Source organism: Bombus impatiens, unplaced genomic scaffold (assembly GCF_000188095.3).
Source record: "Bombus impatiens unplaced genomic scaffold, BIMP_2.2 scf_0389, whole genome shotgun sequence".
Taxonomy (NCBI): Eukaryota; Metazoa; Arthropoda; class Insecta; order Hymenoptera; family Apidae; genus Bombus; species Bombus impatiens.
The window spans coordinates 917,603-937,968 of record NT_176808.1 but is presented as its reverse complement, the minus strand read 5'-3'; the positions used below and the strand labels follow the sequence as shown (position 1 = coordinate 937,968).

The window sequence follows — 20,366 nt, the reverse complement described above, 5'->3', positions numbered from 1 at the left end:
GGTCACGTTATCCTTGGCTTAGTTCCTCGTGTCTCGTCATTTACGCCCCATCGACGCGATAACTTGATCGTACAAGTTCGCGAAAGTTGTTACCGAACCACGATAAATTGATCCGTTCGACCGAATTCACGATTACGCAGGGATGAAATTAATACGAGAAGCCGAGTTCATCCGTCAACGAATAAATCGATGCGCGTGCTCGCGCTCGTACATTTTCTACGTGATACAACAGTCATACGAATGTTTGAAAATTTCCACCTCTCTCTTTCTCTCTCTCTCTTATCCCTTGCGATCGAATAAAATCTTTTTCTTCGGAAGCGATCCTCGTTCGGATACACCGTAAAAGCTTTTACGCCACGCTGAAGGTGGTCCTGGAAACTTGACGCGACTTTCTCGCCATAAAATATGGTATAAGAGGAGAAAAAACGCGTAACATTTGTTGGAAAGAAGTCGGGTTTGGCCGTTGGAATTTTTGCCAAGTCCACGTACCCGACAAATCTTAATTTCCTGTCGATCAAAGAGTACGTCGTTCTACGCTGTTTATAAAGCTACCACGTGATTGTATTTTCGAGGGAAAGGGAAATTGTTCTTGCCCTTCCCTCTGCCAGCGGATTATTTCATACGAAATGAAATTCATAACTCGAACGAAAGCCGTCATATCGAAGTCATATCGAAGCATTACGATGGTCGTCGATCTTAAAACCGTAAATTTGATAGAAATTCATGCAGAGATTGGACGTGCCAGGAATTTATCAACATCATGTTCTTGGTAAATTAGGCGTATTCATATAAATTGGTAAATAAAGTAGCGTCGCTAATTACACTAGTTGCCAGCGAATGCCCGAACACGCTGGACCAATATATATGTCGGAGATGAAAGAACTATAGCTGCACTTAAATAATAGAAATAAGAAATAGTATTAATGTTCCGACCTGACTTTATGACGATCGGTTCGGGCTCGAAGTGACATAGCGAGTCACTACACGTAGCCACGGTCACGGAAGGGACGTGTACCTGCCAGAAGTATGAAATGATTATATGACTCTCCTTAAAAACAAAGATAGACCCGAGAAGTGGGGACAGGAGTATATAAGGGCAGTTTCTTTTGGATCAAGGGGCAGTCAGTTAGTTGGTTAGTTAATCGTTGGACGAATTGCTGATTGTGTTGTCGAGAAGTTACCCGAATCGAGTAGTACGTTGATACTTGTCCTCCCGTGGACCGTGGATTCGTTATCGAACCTGAATTCGTTGTCACCATCATCTCGAACATCCTATTGTCATTACACTAGCCTCTTGTAGTGCCCACATTCGGACTGATAAATATTAGCCACATCCGCGACGGTAAAGTAAGTAAATGTTCATAGAACGGCTCAAAATGCCAACCTGACTCCGACATATAATTGTTTCGTGACGAAGGCTTATCGAGTTTTGCCGCTGTGCAGACAGGATATTAACTCGCGGCTGTGTTCTACAAACTTGGCATTATTGGCAAACACATGACTCCGTTTATTATACCGAAACAAACGATCAACGAATATAGGTAAGTGATAGATCGACAGAAAATTAATTTCGCCGCAAGAAAATATATTTTACTTTTTTATCCGCTTTCTTCCCTTCCCTTTTTTTATTTAAATTCGTATGAAAATAGCATCAAGACGTTCGAAACGTTGTCACATTGACTGCCCATTCGATTGGCCAACATGATCACGCGTAAGACAAGATCCTATTTTCTTTCTCGTTAAATATTCTGATGAAACGTATGACGATAGTGTTCACCGGGCGAGCCTCGTTTCCTGAAACAGATCCTCGTCACATTCTTTACGAAATTGCCGATAAAACTCTTGATGTCGAGCCTTTCGCTCCTGTCTATCCTCTCCATTTCGCCTTCTCGTTACTTTCGTCTCGCGTTCATGTCTTCTTTCTCTTTATCCTCGTTTTTTTTTATTATTTATTTATTTAAATTTTACAATTTGTCCAGTAGGACATTTGGTAAAATATTATAGCGGTATACTAATATAACATGTGGGTGGCTACCACCATTGGGGTACCATCATCGTGGTTTGTCCTCGTGAACGTACCTACCGAGCCTTGGTACGAAACAAAAGAAAGAGAAGAAAAAAGTGAAAAGGCAGAAGATTCGCGCAATCCTATAGAACGTGAGAGGAAAGAATCGCGGTCCGTAACAGACAACTTGCCGATAGACAAACCAATTTCTTACGACATCACGAGGTCGTAGCCAGCACCCTCGCAGTTACATTCTTTGGTCCGTGCGTGTCACCAGTCGAGACTTGTAGAGCCATTTTTCTCAGCTCCGTACAAAAGGTCCATCGCGTGTCGCTAACAGAAATTCCAATACGTGCGCGTTTTTCCACAGAACCGGAGGATCTTCTCTCGGATTCGCACGCTTCCTCGTAGTCGCTAGGCAAGCGCAGAATTTCCTAGAGATATTCACGAGCGAAAGGAAGCTACGGTGTCGAGGTCGATCAATTTCTATTCTATACGAATCTCATCGAGAACAACGCAACGTTCATGAGGTTCTGGATTTCTGTTATTTCCAGTAGAAAAAGAGAGTCGGAATCGTTCTATGGCGACGGTTCATGCTCTTGAGAGTCGTCTCTTTCTACCCTCTGTCCATCTTTTGCCGCCCCCTTTCCTCTCGCAAACAAACATAGCAACACGACCAAACGCACGAACTACACGCACATAAACACATACGTATTCACACCAGTATGCACGCGTACACGCGCGCACATAGAGTGGAAGATGAAGCATATCACAAAAGAAGAAAGAAAGCCTCCCTCTCTCCCTCAGTCTTCCTGTTTCTCCAAATATACGTATGGAGCGTATCCCTTTTCTTCTTTGTATTTCTCTCTGCGTCTCCTCTTCTCTCGCGCAATTTCCTCCCCCTTTTCCAGAGCCGCTACACACCGCCTTGTACGTTTGGCCATAGAGGGAGGAAAAAGGACGTTGGAAGGAAGCTGGGGGAGGGTAAGCGAGGAACGCGGCAGGCTTTTCGCATTCCACGCGCTCTTAAGCCATATTTTAAATCCATCCAGCGGACGACCCGCTAACAATCGCAAGACGTTAACTTCGACAAGCGAAAGATCGTTGAAGGATCGCGACGCGATATTATTTTTCTGCCGTGTAAACGATCCGGTCTCGCCTTCCTACTCGATCGATTTTACCGATTTTAAAAGCGAGGATAACAGCCTGGCGATTCCCTCGCGGATATCTCACCCTCGTTTCATCTCATCTCGCTTCATTCCGCTTCCTTTTTCTCCAACGGCGAGGAACGATCATTGACGGCCGTGCTTTTGTTTAGGCCTCGCAAACAGACACGTCCCAACATCGTTATAGATTACCTTGCATCTGAAATGAAATCTCGCGTCGATGCCCAGGTAAAACGCATAGTTAGTATAGAGCATAGAGAGTAGGATAACGCAAACAAACGGTTCGTGCGCTTTTCCAGTGCAACACTGTTCTGAATCGTTAACAAGACGGAGAAGAAAAAGCGAGAACGCGATCGCGGCGACTGTTTTCTCCTTGCCTCGAAAGAAAGCACACGACACGAAGTATACTCGAGTTAATCCTTTAGCCATCCAAGTACTCGCGAAGAACAAGAAAAGTAGGATAGGACGAAGAGAAAGCGGTAAGCACAGGAGCGAACGATTCATATCGAGGGACCCGTCGAGGCAGGTCGCTCGATCAGAGAAAAGTTTGCGAAAGCCGCGTCAAGATCAAGGATAGACGGTCGGATGGCACCTTGCAGATTGCTGCGGGAATTCATGGTCGCCGTTAGTCGAGGGTGACGCGTAGCCCCAGCTACATTTTTTTTTTTTTTATTTATTAAAATTACAATCAATTCTCGCGTTGAGAATTCCCCAGCTACATGACCCGTACTACGTGTCCGAAAGGGACAGTTAGCGCAGATATCGCGAGATCGAAGATCGAAAAAATCATCGATTCGTATCGATTGAAGCTATCGATTATATAAAAAAAAAGCTTAAACAGAGATATACAAGATAAAGATAGATTTCGTATGAAAACTTTATTATATATGTCGGAGATGAAAGAACATCGGGATTTGCCGTCCGGAATGTTGGGAAAAACCACAATACCTTAGTTCAAACTTTTACTATAGCTGCGCTTAAATAATAAAAATAAGAAATAGTATTAATGTTCCAACCTGACTTTATGACGATAGGTTCGGGCTCGAAGTGACATAGCAGATCGCTAGACGTAGCCACGGTCTCGGAAGGGACGTGTACCTGACAGAAGTATAAAATGATTATATGGCTCTCCTTAAAAACAAAGACTGACCCGAGAACTGAGGACAGCAGTATATAAGGACAGTTTCTTTTGGATGAGAGGAGAGTTAGCTTGTTAGTTAACCGTTGGACGAATTTCTGATTGAATTGTCGAGAAGTTACCCGAATCGAGTACTACGTAGATACTTGTCCTCCCGTGGATCGTGGATTCGTCATCGAACCTGAATTCGTTGTCACCATCATCTCGACCACCCTATCACCATTACTCATAGTCTCTTGTAGTGCCCCATTTGTACCGATAAATATTAGCTACATCCGCAACGGTAAAGTAAGTAAAGGTTCATCGAATGCCCCGAAATGCCTACCTGACTCCGACATATATAAAGCCGTTTTAGAATGAAAGTCGGAAAATCCGCACAAGTCCGGAAATCTCGACGACAGGCTGAATAGGAGATTATTCAAAGACAATAGGAGAATGACAAAGCACACGGTTATTTGTAATTGAAATTAGCTGTCAAGGTATAATTACGCTGCTCTAGAGTCTCTGCCGAATGGTTTAGGCACACTAGCGTATAGGCATTGACATAGAACGCTGTTATATCGCGATCGAGGTGTATACATCGCGCGCACAGAGTATACCGTTTCCAACATCCATCACCCTTCCACGCTCGCTATTCGAGCTCTGTGTCCGTTCTATTCCAACTTTCCCACTAATTTCGTATCGGCGTTAAACACGCGTTACTGTGTACAAACGCGCGTATTATTCGATTCTAAATTGAATTTGTTCTACTCGAACAAATCTACCGTAGTGATTCAAGATCAACGCGACGGCATTCGAAAACTTGCTGCATTCGTGGCCCGGATAACCAACGCACTTTGCGCGTCCTATTTAATACGAATCGATAAACGATCTCGAGACGAAAAGAAAGAATCGTACATGTAATTATAAGTATCGATCCCGCCTCGAGGGCGTGTAACCTTACGCTTCTCTGCCTGGGAATACGATTACGGTACGTTACGAGTACGCGTCTCTAGGCCGATTAGCCTGGGGCGGCACTTTCAGCTTAGGACGCGAGCCTAGGTGTCGTTAATCGAGAGTTCGCAGAGAAATTTAGGGCTTCGAGCGGAGCTAGCACTCGTGCCCCGGATTTTGGGAAACCCTAAAAGCCCGCGCGCAATCTTCTCTGTTGCGGAGATATACGGATACGCGTCCGTGAAGCTACGTAACACACACGCGATCCTGCACAGCCGCGCAAGAAACACACACACACATACAGAATTTTGGTGTTTGGCTGGAAACGTTAGAAACTCGGGAAGCGAGATTCTAGAGCGCAATGCGCCATCTGGCAGCTACCCAGAATTTCCATCCCTTTTCGACCGCTACTATCTCTTTCACTCGTCCACATTGACGCACCCACCTTCGCTTTCCCTGCCCCACCTCTTTCCTTTCTTCCTAGCACACTCCTTACCGGTGTACGGAAAAACGGGCTGGAAGTAAAACAGACGAGAGACAAAAAGAGACTAGGCGAAATGTCCCGAGAGGAGGGATATTCTCTTAAAGACAAAAAGAAGAGAATAGAACAGGTACGCGGGTATACGTACTTATAGAATATCTATCTATACGTCCCTTCCTTTCTTGCCGTCTTCTATTTTCCCCTTTTTTCCCTTCTCTTCTCTTCTCTGTTTTGCGTCTAGATACTACCGCCTTCCTTTGTTCCCCTCCCCCATTCGCTCTTCGTATCTCTTCTGCTTTCTGACAGCCCTGCCCGAGTCGAAGAAGAAAGACCTTCTTCTCCGAGTCCTTGGATAGCTCGCTGTAGTTTTCTTTGCATTTTAATCGACCCTCGCCAACATATCGGCCAGCTCCACCAACCTCAGTCCTCGTTTCATTCTGCTCCTTCTGCCAGCATGAGCTCCACTGGCTGAACGTGGCCCAATACGTGTAGTCAACTCGAATACCAACCACATCGCTAAAGGCTACGATCGTCTGATTTTCCTCTTCCTCCTGTTTTCTCTGCCTAACCGTCTGTGTGTTCCTGTCTCCTTCCACTTTTCCTGCTTGTGCCTGCTTGTCGCCACAACGCTGACATAGAGATTCGATCATTTTGACAGATCGCCGAACCGGATAAAGATCCCTTAGCAACATCGCCGACTTTATGAATGTGCATCGCAAACACGACGGACCAGCCCTCCTTATTTCCTCACATCTTCCACAAGAATTTCCCCGCAGCTTCCTTCCGCTACCCGAACAGACTGCATTTACAGCTAACGTTTACCCATCCAACAATCATAATCCTGCCTTTTCGCTTTGGCCGCACATACCAAGATTATAATGTAATAAAGGGAAATAATATCTTTCGTCGATGGCAAATCTTGCTTGATTTCCAGTTCGAAGCGAGTACGGATCGAGAAATCTTTTCTTAATTATTTATTTTGCATGCAATTATTAAAAATAATAAAAGGTCAATTTAATTTGGATCGATTACGGCTTTCGATTAAATATCACAGACGATTCTTCATTTTTATTTTCGTTGCATTTTTCGTCGGTATTAATGCTCGCAATATAGGCGAATATTATACTACACCGTGGCCATCGAACCGATTAAGAATGGAATTCGATCATCGCAGCAGTTTCGTGGCGAGAACGAGAGATCCGATGGTGCAGTGGCATGCAGTTTTACAAATGCGGCCGAAAGTGCAACGAACCTGCAGCGCACTCCTGCAGCCGCGTATACGACGCGACGCGACGCGATGCGACGCAACGGGATGGGACGGGACCGACGACCCGATCGATCGAGACCACTCGATTAGACGAACTCGCTGCAGACCAACTTCTTTCGCGTATGCTAATCATCGTTTTAGAAGCGTTTGGAGGCGAATTATATGCCGACAGATGCAGAAGCGTAACAAACGTAAGAAGACGAAAAAGCGTAACAAAATGTTAATAAATATTTAATCTTGCTGGTTTCTTTAAATTCTACAATTTTCATGTTCCAATCTCGTTCTTCTTTCAAGAAGCAAAATTTACGACACGAGATATGAAGTATGTTTCTTTCATAAACAACGTATGAACTAATTTTCGTGGCAAGCTGCAGACAGTTACTACTTGTATTTTAAAATCTGTTTCTGTCCGGTTGCAATTTACATGAAAACTTTCTTCACCGCCTCCGCGATCGTTGTTTCGTTAATGGAAAACGCGATTACAGAATTTTCGTGTAAAATAGTTGGTCACCGGTTTGACAACAAGGGAATTGAAAACGCAAGTTGAAAACGCCTTCTTCGCTCTTCTTCCGCGAAACCGAAAATTCTGCGTGACCACGATCCTGCGAATCGTAAACGTTCCGATGCTACAAAACGTTTTATAGAACATCGTAGACGCTCGATTTAGCTGGAAATCGAGTGACAGTATTCGCGTTACTTTTATCTAGCTCGTAAATATTCATACGAAACACTCGCGACATCAACGGTTTCCCGTTACCTCTTTCAACCTCTTTCATTGACCCTGGTTTGCACAAATTAGGGTCGGTTACATCGGGGAATCGATGTCAAAGACAAATTTCATCAGACAGACGAGTCACCTGTTCTAACAGGGATAGAAAATTAAAATACAAAGTAAATACTCTACTAGTCTACTAGTCGCCCGTCGTTACAAATTAAAAAAAAGAAAGAACTTTTTATGGCTCGCTAGACAAATAGAACAAATAGAAGCTGACTATTCGTAGATACTTGCTCGGTACGATATAATTCTTCGATGCCGAATTAAACTTTTTCTACCAATCAGTCAGTCGGCTCTTTCATTCCTTTCCTTACTCTACTTAGATTATCAATTTTCAAAAATTGCAAAATTTGCAAAAATTGCTTTCTGTCCTCCTATAATGCCAAATGGCACAAAATTATATAAGTGTAGCATCTGTTCCTTCAATTTTATTGCACTTTACCGCGTTTCTGTATGCGTTCACCGTTATTAATTAATCCTCTCGATAAATATAACGAATGTATCGTAACTTTTTCCTTTTATAAAGGAATTCTCATCGTATTCTGATCTGCTCTGATCCGGATAATCCGTATATCGATATCAGACGAACAGGACGAATATATTTAAATACGAAATACGAATCGACGAATTCAAGTCTCGCTCAACGACCAAGGAATTATAACTTCTCTTGTTAAAATATTCGCATTGATATTTCGCGACCATGGCCGACTCGCTCGTTGTATGCACAACGTCAAGTCCTGTCATCGTTCACGGCCGCGATTCACCGCAACGAATTTTCATAAGGCAACTGACTAGACACTCGGATAAATATCTTGGCATAAACGTTCGTAAATACGGATAAGGAAAACATTTCTTTCGCCGAATTTAGTGCGTAAAACTATCATTCATCTACTATAATGAGAAAACACAGTGGCATAAAGTGATACTAACCTTGACAAGAATAGGAAATTATCTTCTTATTATTTTCGACAGCGAAGAATCAGCGACGAGACAGCTTGCAGCGTTCACGGTTTAGCAACGGCGTTTATTAACCGAGTCGAAGCATGTATACCAACCGCCAATAACAAGCGAAACTCGCACGTGAATTATTCACGGTGAGTCAAGAATTCCGATCTCGTAACTTTCTCAATTGCGATAAACGGAACGGTATACATTTGAACGATAACCGTATGCGCCTTACGATAGTTAAATTTCACTTGACGAATATCGCTCGGCATTCGCACAAAATTCGTTGCAACGGTACAACGTCCACGTGTCTGATAAAAATCGAAACGTTTACAAAATCCGTGTATATACAGGGTGGTTGGTAACTGGTGGTACAAGCGGAAAGGGGGTGATTCTACGCGAAAAAAGAAGTCGAAAATATAGAATAAAAATTTTTTTTTTAATTTTTCCATCGAGACAACGATCTACAATGAGATCCGTTATAACGAGACGCGATAAAGTGCACGCGTACCGAGCGAACATTCAAAGTCGATTTTTTCGAAAACAAAGCCTCGAACGAAAAATTTTTATTCTACATTTTCGACTTCTTTTTTCGCGTAGAATCGCCCCCTTTCCGCTTGTACCACCAGTTACCAACCACTCTGTATATCCGTATATGTTTGAAAAACGAATGCAACCTTAGTGGAAGGGCACGTAGATAGTAAAAAATTGGTATGGTCGTCGTCGAGTATTTGTTTCGACTGGATTTTTGCGTTTAATACATTTTCTTTCAAATCGAATCGAAACGGTTGATACGCGACGACACACGCGGCTGACGAAATTCTCTTCTTTTTTTTTCTCGTCTCTGATCAACTGCTCTTGATTTGTATATACGTCATGTACATCTGACATCGGTTACCTTGACACAGTGGCACAAATGTAAACAGAGGCAGAACGCTCTGGTCTGACCCGGTTTTAATATCCTCTACTTACTTCGCCGTCCTTATTTCGCCGTTCCGCATGCGTTACCCTTGCATCGATTCCCAATGGATACCTGATTGCCAAAAGGCGCAATGCGCTTTTGCGCGCTTGTAACAACGGATGTGCGCATTATACATATATGTATACATGCCACGAGACTATTTTTTATCGACAACAACGTATTTGAAGGCATTTTCAAAGATCCAGGTAAAAGATTCGAGCAAAGATTTTACCTCGAAAGCTTCGAAAGCTTTTACAATCAATAGCTTTTTATCTTCTAACTTGATCGATCGCATGACGCAATGTTTATTCTATCGTCGTGTTAAAAGTTTATCTTCGGTTCGAAGAAAGTAAACAAAAGGTATAAAAACGTCGGTTTCGCAAGTTTTCTTTCAGTTCCAGTAAGAAAAAATTACTGAAAATTCTCAATGAAAGAATTGATTGTAAATTTTAATAAATAAGTAATAAATAAAAAAAATATTACGCAAGTATAACGAGCACGATAGATTTATCGCGTGAATGATATTCTTCCGAGCGAAACTGCAAAACTCTGAACCCTTTCGTTCTTGAATCGAACACCACATCTGGAACCGGTGTCCGATACTTTAATATCTGTTGCTTCGAATAGGCGTAACGTTCGATAGGTGGTAAGTGGATCGATGAATGTTTGAGAGTTCGATTAGATGTACATGACCCCCTTTTCTTTTCCCTCCTCTGCCACTTCGAGACAACGAAAAAGAGACTAGCCCCTGAATGAACGTACTTGAGAATCGCAGCATCTCTTTTTCTTTCTCTCTCTCTCTTTCTCTGCAGTCCCCGGGCTAAAATCTTACACGCCACTAATTGCTACCATTGTCTCCGATGGGAAAGACCGAAGCACCACCACCTACAGCGGTAGCGACCCGCAACCACCGCCCTTTTCATTCCTGCTAAATCTTATCGTTGATCTACCTTCTCTTTCCATTTTGCCAAAAGTCTCAGTTACTTGCTGTTCGCTGCACCACGTATACAGCCGGTTCTTTAACCAACTATATGTACATATATGTATGTAGTATCGGGCGAGTGTAGTATCGGGGAGAAGGGCCTAAGAAACGTCGAGCCAACTATAGACAATGCCGCGAGAGCCGAGGCGCTGTCGGCTCCATCAATGCGTTATCGGGTCCTTCAAATAAATAGCTTCGCCGAAAAGACCTACGTGACCCTGGCTACGAGCGTCTGCGGAACACGTGTGCCGTGGGCCTAGCAAAAGACACAAGAATGCTGCAACCGCCAGAGAGCAGTTGAGAAGCAGAGTGCGAGTTGAGCGGACGCAGAGTGTGCGTCGACGTGCGACGATATTGTAGTCGGTCCTCTTGTATTTGAATATCACTTCTTAAAATACATTAAACTTTGAACCCACCATCATTACTTGTCCTTACTCTAAGAATCCATCAGTTACTACATGTATACCATCGCGATTCGCTCAGCCAACGCGACAATGAATTATTTCCTTCGATTCTTAACTCCTGCCTTCGAGTTCTTGCTAACTTGTTTCCCTTCGTATTTCGTATCTACCTCGAGATTGAAAAGTTTCGCGCATACCATCGTATACTCGTCGACTGATCGTGATCGTTGCCCGTGCTTGAAATTTTACCGAGGTCAATAGCGTACAAGTTGTTCGCCATCGTGTAACAGAGAACAAAGTAACTATCGTCAATATTTCTTCGATATTCGTTTAACTGTAACTTTAGCTTTCAGCACAGGCAAAACGCGCATGTCCATTGAAGGTACATTCTACCTGATGGTAACATGCGTGCTTCATCTTTCGCTTAGAACGAGAATGATTTTTGTGGGTAAGAATCCTTTTCCATCCGGCGTTATTACCCGTTTGTTTCCTAACTTCTTCTTTCCTAACATAATACGACTGTCGTTCTCCACCTGTTCGTTTCGTATCCTTTCTATCAGACAATTTCGCCGCTCTTTCACAGTTCTTTTATTCGCTATGTACTGTCTTGCTTTCCCGACATATTCCATACACCGTTTTTCAATCCTTGACTTATTTATTTTCGCTGCTTACATGCAAGATTCGTTGCCGCGAAATTTAACAAATCCAAGTTTACCAGCCAAAGTTTACCTACCGTTGTCTTCGCACGTTCGCGGGGAGACGCGATCTCGAAGAAGCGCGCCAACGGGAGTCGTAAATTCCCGTTACGATTTGCTAATCGACGCCACGAATCGTTCGATCCCTTATTTCTTTTAGGATAATAAGGGTAGTTAAATGAAAGATAACGCTGCTGCTAACAGGTTATTATATATTTTCACAAACCAACAACTTCGGTGTAACACAAAATGAATATTTGCTATGAGATGACTACGAATGAATGCGACCTGAGTCTCTAGACGGATTATCGCGTATACTGATGGATTTGTCGACTCACTGTATTCGAATTGTTGACCGCTTGACGAGATGCTTGATTGAGACTGATTGATCTTCAGGTGTAAACCCGGTCGAAGGATGTTGACTGTTCGAAGGATGTAAAATCAGTGATGTTCGGCAGTCTCACCCGAGAGTCTCACCCGACAGTCTCAACCTAGAGTCTCAACCAAGCGTCTCAACCAACAGTCTCAATCAAGCATCTCGTCAAGCGGTCAGCAATTCGAATACAGTGAGTCGACAAATCCATCCGTACACGCGATAATCCGTCTCGAGACTCAGGTCGCATTCATTCGTAATCATATCATAACAAATATTCAGTTGTGTTACACCTAAGTTGTTGGTTTGTGAAAATATATAATAACCTGTCAGCAACAGCGTTATCTTTCATTTAACTACCCTTATTATCCTAAACGAAATAAGGGATCGAGCGATTCGCGGCGTCGATTAGCAAATCGTAACGGGAATTTACGACTCCCGTTGGCGCGTTTCTTCGAGATCGCGTCTCCCCGCGAACGTGCGAAAACAGACGCCGCGAAATAATCGTTCCCCTGTTTCGGTTAAGATAACAGAGGTTGTTAAATGAATATAACACAGTATAGTAAGTTATATATCACCGCTTATTCTACCAACTTGTAAAGAAGACAGTTACGCTGGTGCGTATGTACGAAATTAGTGCGTGACTGATCTACGGGTGTATTCCCGGTCAAAGGATGTTGACTGTTCGAAAGATGTAATATCAGTGTGGTTCGGAGAGGATGCTGTGGCGGGGGAAAGCTAAGGATGGGTGTGTCTAGCGCACGGGGCCATCGGATTTGTTGGTGACGATTTTGACTAAGAGAGTGAGGGAAATAGTCTTCGTTGTTAATTGGTTAAACGAAGGGTCTTAACCGCCCTCGAGAGAAAGTGGTTAATGGAAGGAAAGTTGCATCATACGTGAGAAAAACTAATTTTCCCTTGTCAAGCCGTAGTAGACAAAGGTCTTTAGAAATGCCTGGGAAACAGACGTTTGTTCAGTTTGGAAGACCTCGACTAAGAAATTCCTGAGATTTATGGAAGATACTTGAGACTATTGAGGGTACGCAGTGAGTATCCGAAGACATCTGGTTGCTATCTTGCCCGCGGTGTGTGGCCTGGGCCAGGTAGAGTGTTACGCGACGTAACAACCGTCAATCATACTTTTGTATATGATTTATCTTGAATAACGGCAAACGAAGCATATAAAAATTACTTTGAAACACAAACGATAATCGATAATCACGATAAAAAAATAAGGTCACAGGAGAAAAATACCAACGGAATTCTCTTGGTTGGTGAGAATACTTGCGTTGGAGGTACGATATTTAGAAATACCGTGGACATATGCGCGATTTATAGGCTAGATCGTTCGTATCTATAGCGCTTGAAGAGCGGATTGCATCTTCGAAGGGGAAACCATCCGGATTGCTGTATGCTCGTTGTATACTCGTATGCTCGTCGAAGTATCTGAGCAAAGTTCACCGACTCCGCTGGCTTGGCCTATTTTTTCACACACACGCCGTGGTGTACCTTCTTTCTTTCACCCCTTCCTCCTCCACGCTAGCCTACCGACCCCTCCCCCTCCTTTCTTTATTTCTTTCTTTTTTCCTTTCTCCTTTTTTTGAAAGAAGATGAGTACATGACTACACCTAAGCTAAGCCACACACGTACTTTGTGTCAAAACGTCTGAGATAAAAGGGGGAGCATTACCCTGTGCGCGGAAAATGGACGACGCGTTCCTTTCTCAGATAAAAATATAGAATCTCCGATGTACGTGACAGAGGAACACGATACCTCGACTTCTTCCCGGTGATACGTATATGAAGCTTAAGCAATCGCAAACGCGAACAACGTACGAAGGAGAACTAGAAAACCATGAACGAATTGCCAACTATAAATTATTGTTAGTCTGTAATAAATTGATATTAACCCTCGACCGATATCTTTGTATATGAATTTTATTTAGTTTAGTTGACTAAGAATGCTTACATGTACATTTTAGAAAATGTTAAGTTGTAAAATTGCACGGGATGATTATATATCTATCAAGGAAATGTTACAAAGTGAAACTAATTACCCAATTTCGCTACATACGCAAAACTTATGGCACCGTGAACGATAAAATCTCCCCTCGGCAAGTTCTCCGGCGATTCGTGCCTTTGCCGACGACACGAAAGGATTTTCAAGATTCGCAAGAAACTCCACCGCAAAATTAGAGTCGCTCGTGGCGGCGGTTTCATCTCTGGTTACGTCGTGAAGGGTCCCTAATCTGGTCTTTCGACGTGACTGACTCTATACGAACGTGTGGTGTATTCACCTTCTTTGTCACTTGTATACCAATGTACGCGTATATATACGTCGTTTCCAGTCGAACAGACTCGTGTTACGAATACATGCGTTATGTAGAGGCATACATATGCATCGAGGAACAAGTAGGTACATAGTCGGTAGACCAAAGACGACTGGAGAACGCTTGGCCCTTGACGTCGCATAGGTTGCTTCTGCCTCGAGCAACAACGCACGATTTAAAACGCCATTCTCTGGAAATATATATATTTACGATAAAACGATTTATTTTCTCATGCAAACTTTTCCTCCGATTAGCTTCTGGTAGATTAATTTATTTGTCAACCTGGCTTGGCACAATCCCGTACTTTGCTCGGAGCACCAATCCGCATTCCCACGCCAAATCCCTCAATATCTCGTCTCATATCGAACAATCGCTTAACATACACGCGTTTCTCGTAACGTACGCGAATACACTATCCTATACTTACTTAACCTATTTAACATACCTGTCGCGTATCTACCTTTAAATTAGCCGGCTACCTATACTCTTACGCTATTTTTCACCACCGCTCCATTTATCCAACCCTCTGCTAAATCTTCCGCTCTTAAATACGCTAGAATCTGATCTATAGCAGTCTATATTATACAGGGTGGTTGGTAACTGGTGGTACAAGCGGAAAGGGGGTGATTCTACGCGAAAAAAGAAGTCGAAAATATAGAATAAAAATTTCTCGTTCGAGGCTTTGTTTTCGAGAAAATCGACTTTGAATTTTCGCTCGGTACGCGTGCACTTTATCTCGGATCTCACGGATCTCACTGTAGATCGTTATCTCGATGGAAAAATTAAAAGAAAATTTTTATTCTATATTTTCGACTTCTTTTTTCGCGTAGAATCACCCCCTTTCCGCTTGTACCACCAGTTACCAACCACCCTGTATAATATAGACTGCTATAGATCAGATTCTAGCGTATTTAAGAGCGGAAGATTTAGCAGAGGGTTGGATAAATGGAGCGGTGGTGAAAAATAGCGTAAGAGTATAGGTAGCCGGCTAATTTAAAGGTAGATACGCGACAGGTATGTTAAATAGGTTAAGTAAGTATAGGATAGTGTATTCGCGTACGTTACGAGAAACGCGTGTATGTTAAGCGATTGTTCGATATGAGACGAGATATTGAGGGATTTGGCGTGGGAATGCGGATTGGTGCTCCGAGCAAAGTACGGGATTGTGCCAAGCCAGGTTGACAAATAAATTAATCTACCAGAAGCTAATCGGAGGAAAAGTTTGCATGAGAAAATAAATCGTTTTATCGTAAATATATATATTTCCAGAGAATGGCGTTTTAAATCGTGCGTTGTTGCTCGAGGCAGAAGCAACCTATGCGACGTCAAGGGCCAAGCGTTCTCCAGTCGTCTTTGGTCTACCGACTATGTACCTACTTGTTCCTCGATGCATATGTATGCCTCTACATAACGCATGTATTCGTAACACGAGTCTGTTCGACTGGAAACGACGTATATATACGCGTACATTGGTATACAAGTGACAAAGAAGGTGAATACACCACACGTTCGTATAGAGTCAGTCACGTCGAAAGACCAGATTAGGGACCCTTCACGACGTAACCAGAGATGAAACCGCCGCCACGAGCGACTCTAATTTTGCGGTGGAGTTTCTTGCGAATCTTGAAAATCCTTTCGTGTCGTCGGCAAAGGCACGAATCGCCGGAGAACTTGCCGAGGGGAGATTTTATCGTTCACGGTGCCGCCTCGTTAACTTCTATCGACATTTCCGGCTTCCATCTGACTTGCGTCCTTCGTGAGTTCCATCGAACGCTGTTTTTTTTACGCTACACCGTTACGTTAACGTTAAAATCGTTAAAGATGGGAAAACGTACATAACAGACGAAAATATGATATAGAAGCACTCGTTACAATATTTAGCGAATGAAACGATTCTCTGTATATATATATCGCACATTTTTTCAGTGGTGTCCATGAAAATATAAATTTGCGGATATATTTTCCGATATTAAACGTAACGATAAGAACGTAAATGGGAGCAAAGGTAAAATGGTTGTTGTTACGATCAGTAGTTGGAATACTCGTGTAATATATTGCCGAAAATACTGAGAAATCGAATAAACGGGTCCACACACAGTTGGTATGTATAAAGATCGTTAAGCCACTGGTAATCTTGCTTCTGTAACTGTAATCGGATCATGCTCTCTACGGATTTACTCCGTGTGTTTCAGGTTCGGCGGTCTGATTGGATTTGTGGTCGGGCCTGGATTTAGCATTAAGAAGGATGGGTTGGACGCTCACCGTTCTTGGGGTGGCTTTAGCCATTGTCGTCGTGGCTAGCGCCGCCCTGGCACTTTACAGGAGAAGGTAATTGCACCACTATATTTTTTAACAAACACTGTTACGTCGGGCGACCGTCTACCTAGACCAGGGCATGTACCGCGGGCCAGCCGGACACCAGATGTCCGCTCATCCTTATGACGTACCCTCGATAGCCTTAAGTATATGTCATAGATCCCAGTAATTTGCTTGCTAAGGTCCTTCAGATCGAACAAATATCTTTTTCTAAATCACTCTCTAAGGACTATTGTCTACCGCGGCTTGACCAGAGAACGTTAGGTTTTCCCACGTACGATGCTTCCTAATATTGACTTTTTATCGCTAAGATCCTTCCTAGTCCACCACCCTCCGTTTATCCAATCAGAAGCAATGCATACTGCCCTCACTTCCTGACCAAAAATGTCATGAACAATTCCGATGGTCCCGCGCGCTAGACACACCCATCGCGAGCTTTCCGCCGACACAGCATCGTCACTCAACCTTGCTTCTTCTAGAAAAGTCCACCGCTAGAAAAGTCAACAACAACGTCTAAATCTAAGCACGAACAATCACTTCCTCTACTAAGTATACTATAGTGCTACGTCCACTAATACACTAAATTCAATTATAAGAGCCTTGCTCTAGCGTGCATATCTATCTTACCTTCGGGCGACAAGTGTCATCTAGGAATTATATCTACTCAACGATGTAATTTAAGTGTTGGAAATAAAACCTTATAATTCTGTGAGTCACAGTGTTATACAAACTCAATCGCCCCTGTTATCTTAACGGAAATCAGGGGATCGAACAACTCGTGATGTCGATTGCTATAATCGTAACGGGAATTTACGATCCCCGATTGCTTCTCCCCGCGATTGGTCGAAAATACAAACACGTTCGGTAATAGCTCGCACCAGAGATTTTCGAGAATCACAATTCACGATTCGCGATTCACGATTCACGGGAAATTTTAGTCTCGTTGCTTCGAAGCTTACATTTACCGTTCCTAGTAACGAATAGATAACATCTTTCAACTCCTTGCTTCCCTCTTCGCTGAAACATCGATGGTAACAGTTGTTACGATTCTATAGGCTCGTTGTACAGACCCGCGATAACAGAAACGTTCTTTCACGTGATAAGCTCGAGTAGTGTTTTCATGTTTCTGTATTTTCTCGCGTTACACAACAGGTACGTTCGCGAAGACTGGTAAATACGGCACGTGCAACAGGTTAAAGGGTCGTTCAGCTAGCAATTGTATCAGTGACTTCTTATCTCATCTGCCCTTTTTCTCATCCAGCTTATCCTTTTTTCAGCAAAACCATCTCTTTACGACCTGCAGGCGTCGTTCATCGATAGATTCGTTAAAGGATTGAGAAACCTGAGAATTTGTGATAATCGTAATAGCAAGTCGGTAGCCTCAAGTTGGATCGCTGAAGCTGTGACGACATTTAGAAAATCTGCTCTAGGCAGGAGCCTCTCGAGCACTCTACACTCTACTTGTTAAGAGAGAGAAAGCTTTGTTAAAAGCTTTGATCTTTATACGATAATGCTCTACTTTTTAATCGTAAATCATCAAACATATGAAATCATATCGCATAAAATCATATAAAAAGTCAATAACATATGTGGCGGCACATACCACATCACAGAGAAAACGAAGCAACTAAAGGACAAACTCAAAAAATTCTATTGGCTCACTGGCCGACGATGCAAACTAAACACGCAGAACAAAATTAGCCTCTACAAGACCGTAATAAAACCTGTCTGGACCTACGGAATCCAACTATGGGGAACAGCAAGTAATTCCAACATTGAAATACTTCAACGCTTCCAATCGAAAACGCTAAGACCGTTATAAATGCACCCTGGTATGTCACCAATGAACTAATACATCGCGACCTCAAGGTACCAACAGTCAAAGAGGAAATAGCAAAATATAGCGACAGATATAGCTGTGGCGGATGAAAAGAGAGGTTTGCGTTTCGTCCCGGGACTACCGGTGGACTCGTCAGTAAGGCTATGCCCGGTAGTCCCTGTCTTAGATGGAGTCTCGCTAGGTGCGGCATTTGTACCAATCGTCCGTATATTCGACCGCTAGCGAGATAGACAGACTCGTCGTAGCCCTCTGGTGTCGGCGGTTGATCCCTCGACCTGTCGGCGTCTTATTGATACCGATCTGCCACATAGCAAAAGAGTCAATAAAAATCGAAACCCCCAATTACTGGACTACTTGATACGTCGGACCAGATCCGCAGGCTGAAGAGACAACACTACCCGCTAGACCTAAACGCTAGATTCAATTAGTTATCTAAATTAATTAATATTTACTTATTTATAATACTTACTTATAAATCTATCTTATCTATCTTATAAATCTTACTTATCTAAATTAATTAATATTTACTTATTTATAATACTTACTTATAAATCTATCTTATCTATCTTATAAATCTTACTTATCTAAATTAATTAATATTTACTTATTTATAATACTTACTTATAAATCTATCTTATCTATCTTATAAATCTTACTTATCTAAATTAATTAATATTTACTTATTTATAATACTTACTTATAAATCTATCTTATCTATCTTATAAATCTTACTTATCTAAATTAATTAATATTTACTTATTTATAATACTTACTTATAAATCTATCTTATCTATCTTATAAATCTTACTTATCTAAATTAATTAATATTTACTTATTTATAATACTTACTTATAAATCTATCTTATCTATCTTATAAATCTTACTTATCTAAATTAATTAATATTTACTTATTTATAATACTTACTTATAAATTACACTTATCTATAATAAGTATTAACTTATTATAAATAATTAGCCATGTCACTGCGCCATGCCAAAAAGAATTACTGAAAATTCTCAATGCGAGAATTGATTGTAAATTTTAATAAATAAAAAAAAAATATGTGACGGCACTGGACAGCAAATACTGTCGCACGACACTAATATCTGTCGGACGACGGTAGCCAAGTGGTTAGTGCATTAGGTTACAACCGTCCGGGACCCCGGTTCGAATCCCGGCGACCGGAGTCCGATTTTTCTTCTACACATGTAAATTAGAAGAAAATCAGCGCCGTGAATGAAAACACCAGTGCGATGGCAAATATCGACGGCACGCAACGAGCCACTAAATGATCAACGAGCAACCCAGTGATCGACGAGCACACCAAATGATCAACGAGCCCACCAAATGATCAACGTGCCCCCGCTGCAGCCGTCGGACATCGCGGCGTGTTCACGCTACTGAAGATGCAATTCTTCGACAACATTGGATCTCACGGACGATAAGCGGAAGTTCCTGACCCTGGCCAGATGCCTCGGCGGCCCCGGTATCTATCACAATATCGAGGACGTGAGGACACCAGAGGTTGAGAACGGTACGTAAATTAAAAGGGTGAGATCATCCAAGAGAGCTGGCTGATACAGCCGGCACGAGCTCACACAGACTGCTGACCTCCGAAGAGATGGGCGACAAAAAGCCGTCCCAATTCTACCAACATTTAAGAAGACTAGCCAGTCCCTTCATACCGGAAGATTTCCTCCGCACGCTCTGGCTGAGAGCGACTCCCGGATTATCTCGACAACGCCCTGGCCACAGCGG

General features: G+C 42.6%; 1 protein-coding gene across 2 annotated transcripts in view; it reads left to right on the top strand.

Annotated features, from left to right (window-relative positions):
* Positions 1 to 20,366, top strand: part of LOC100744421 — a 76,187-nt gene that overhangs the window by 42,936 nt on the left and 12,885 nt on the right. The window contains exons 2-3 of one of the 2 annotated variants that reach the window (XM_033321052.1): positions 2,917 to 2,989; positions 16,644 to 16,779. In XM_033321052.1, the coding sequence (XP_033176943.1) occupies positions 16,697 to 16,779 (83 nt within the window). In that variant the 5' untranslated portion in view covers positions 2,917 to 2,989; positions 16,644 to 16,696. The remainder of the gene's footprint in view (positions 1 to 2,916; positions 2,990 to 16,643; positions 16,780 to 20,366) is intronic. The other variant, XM_003489971.4, reaches the window with a different exon arrangement.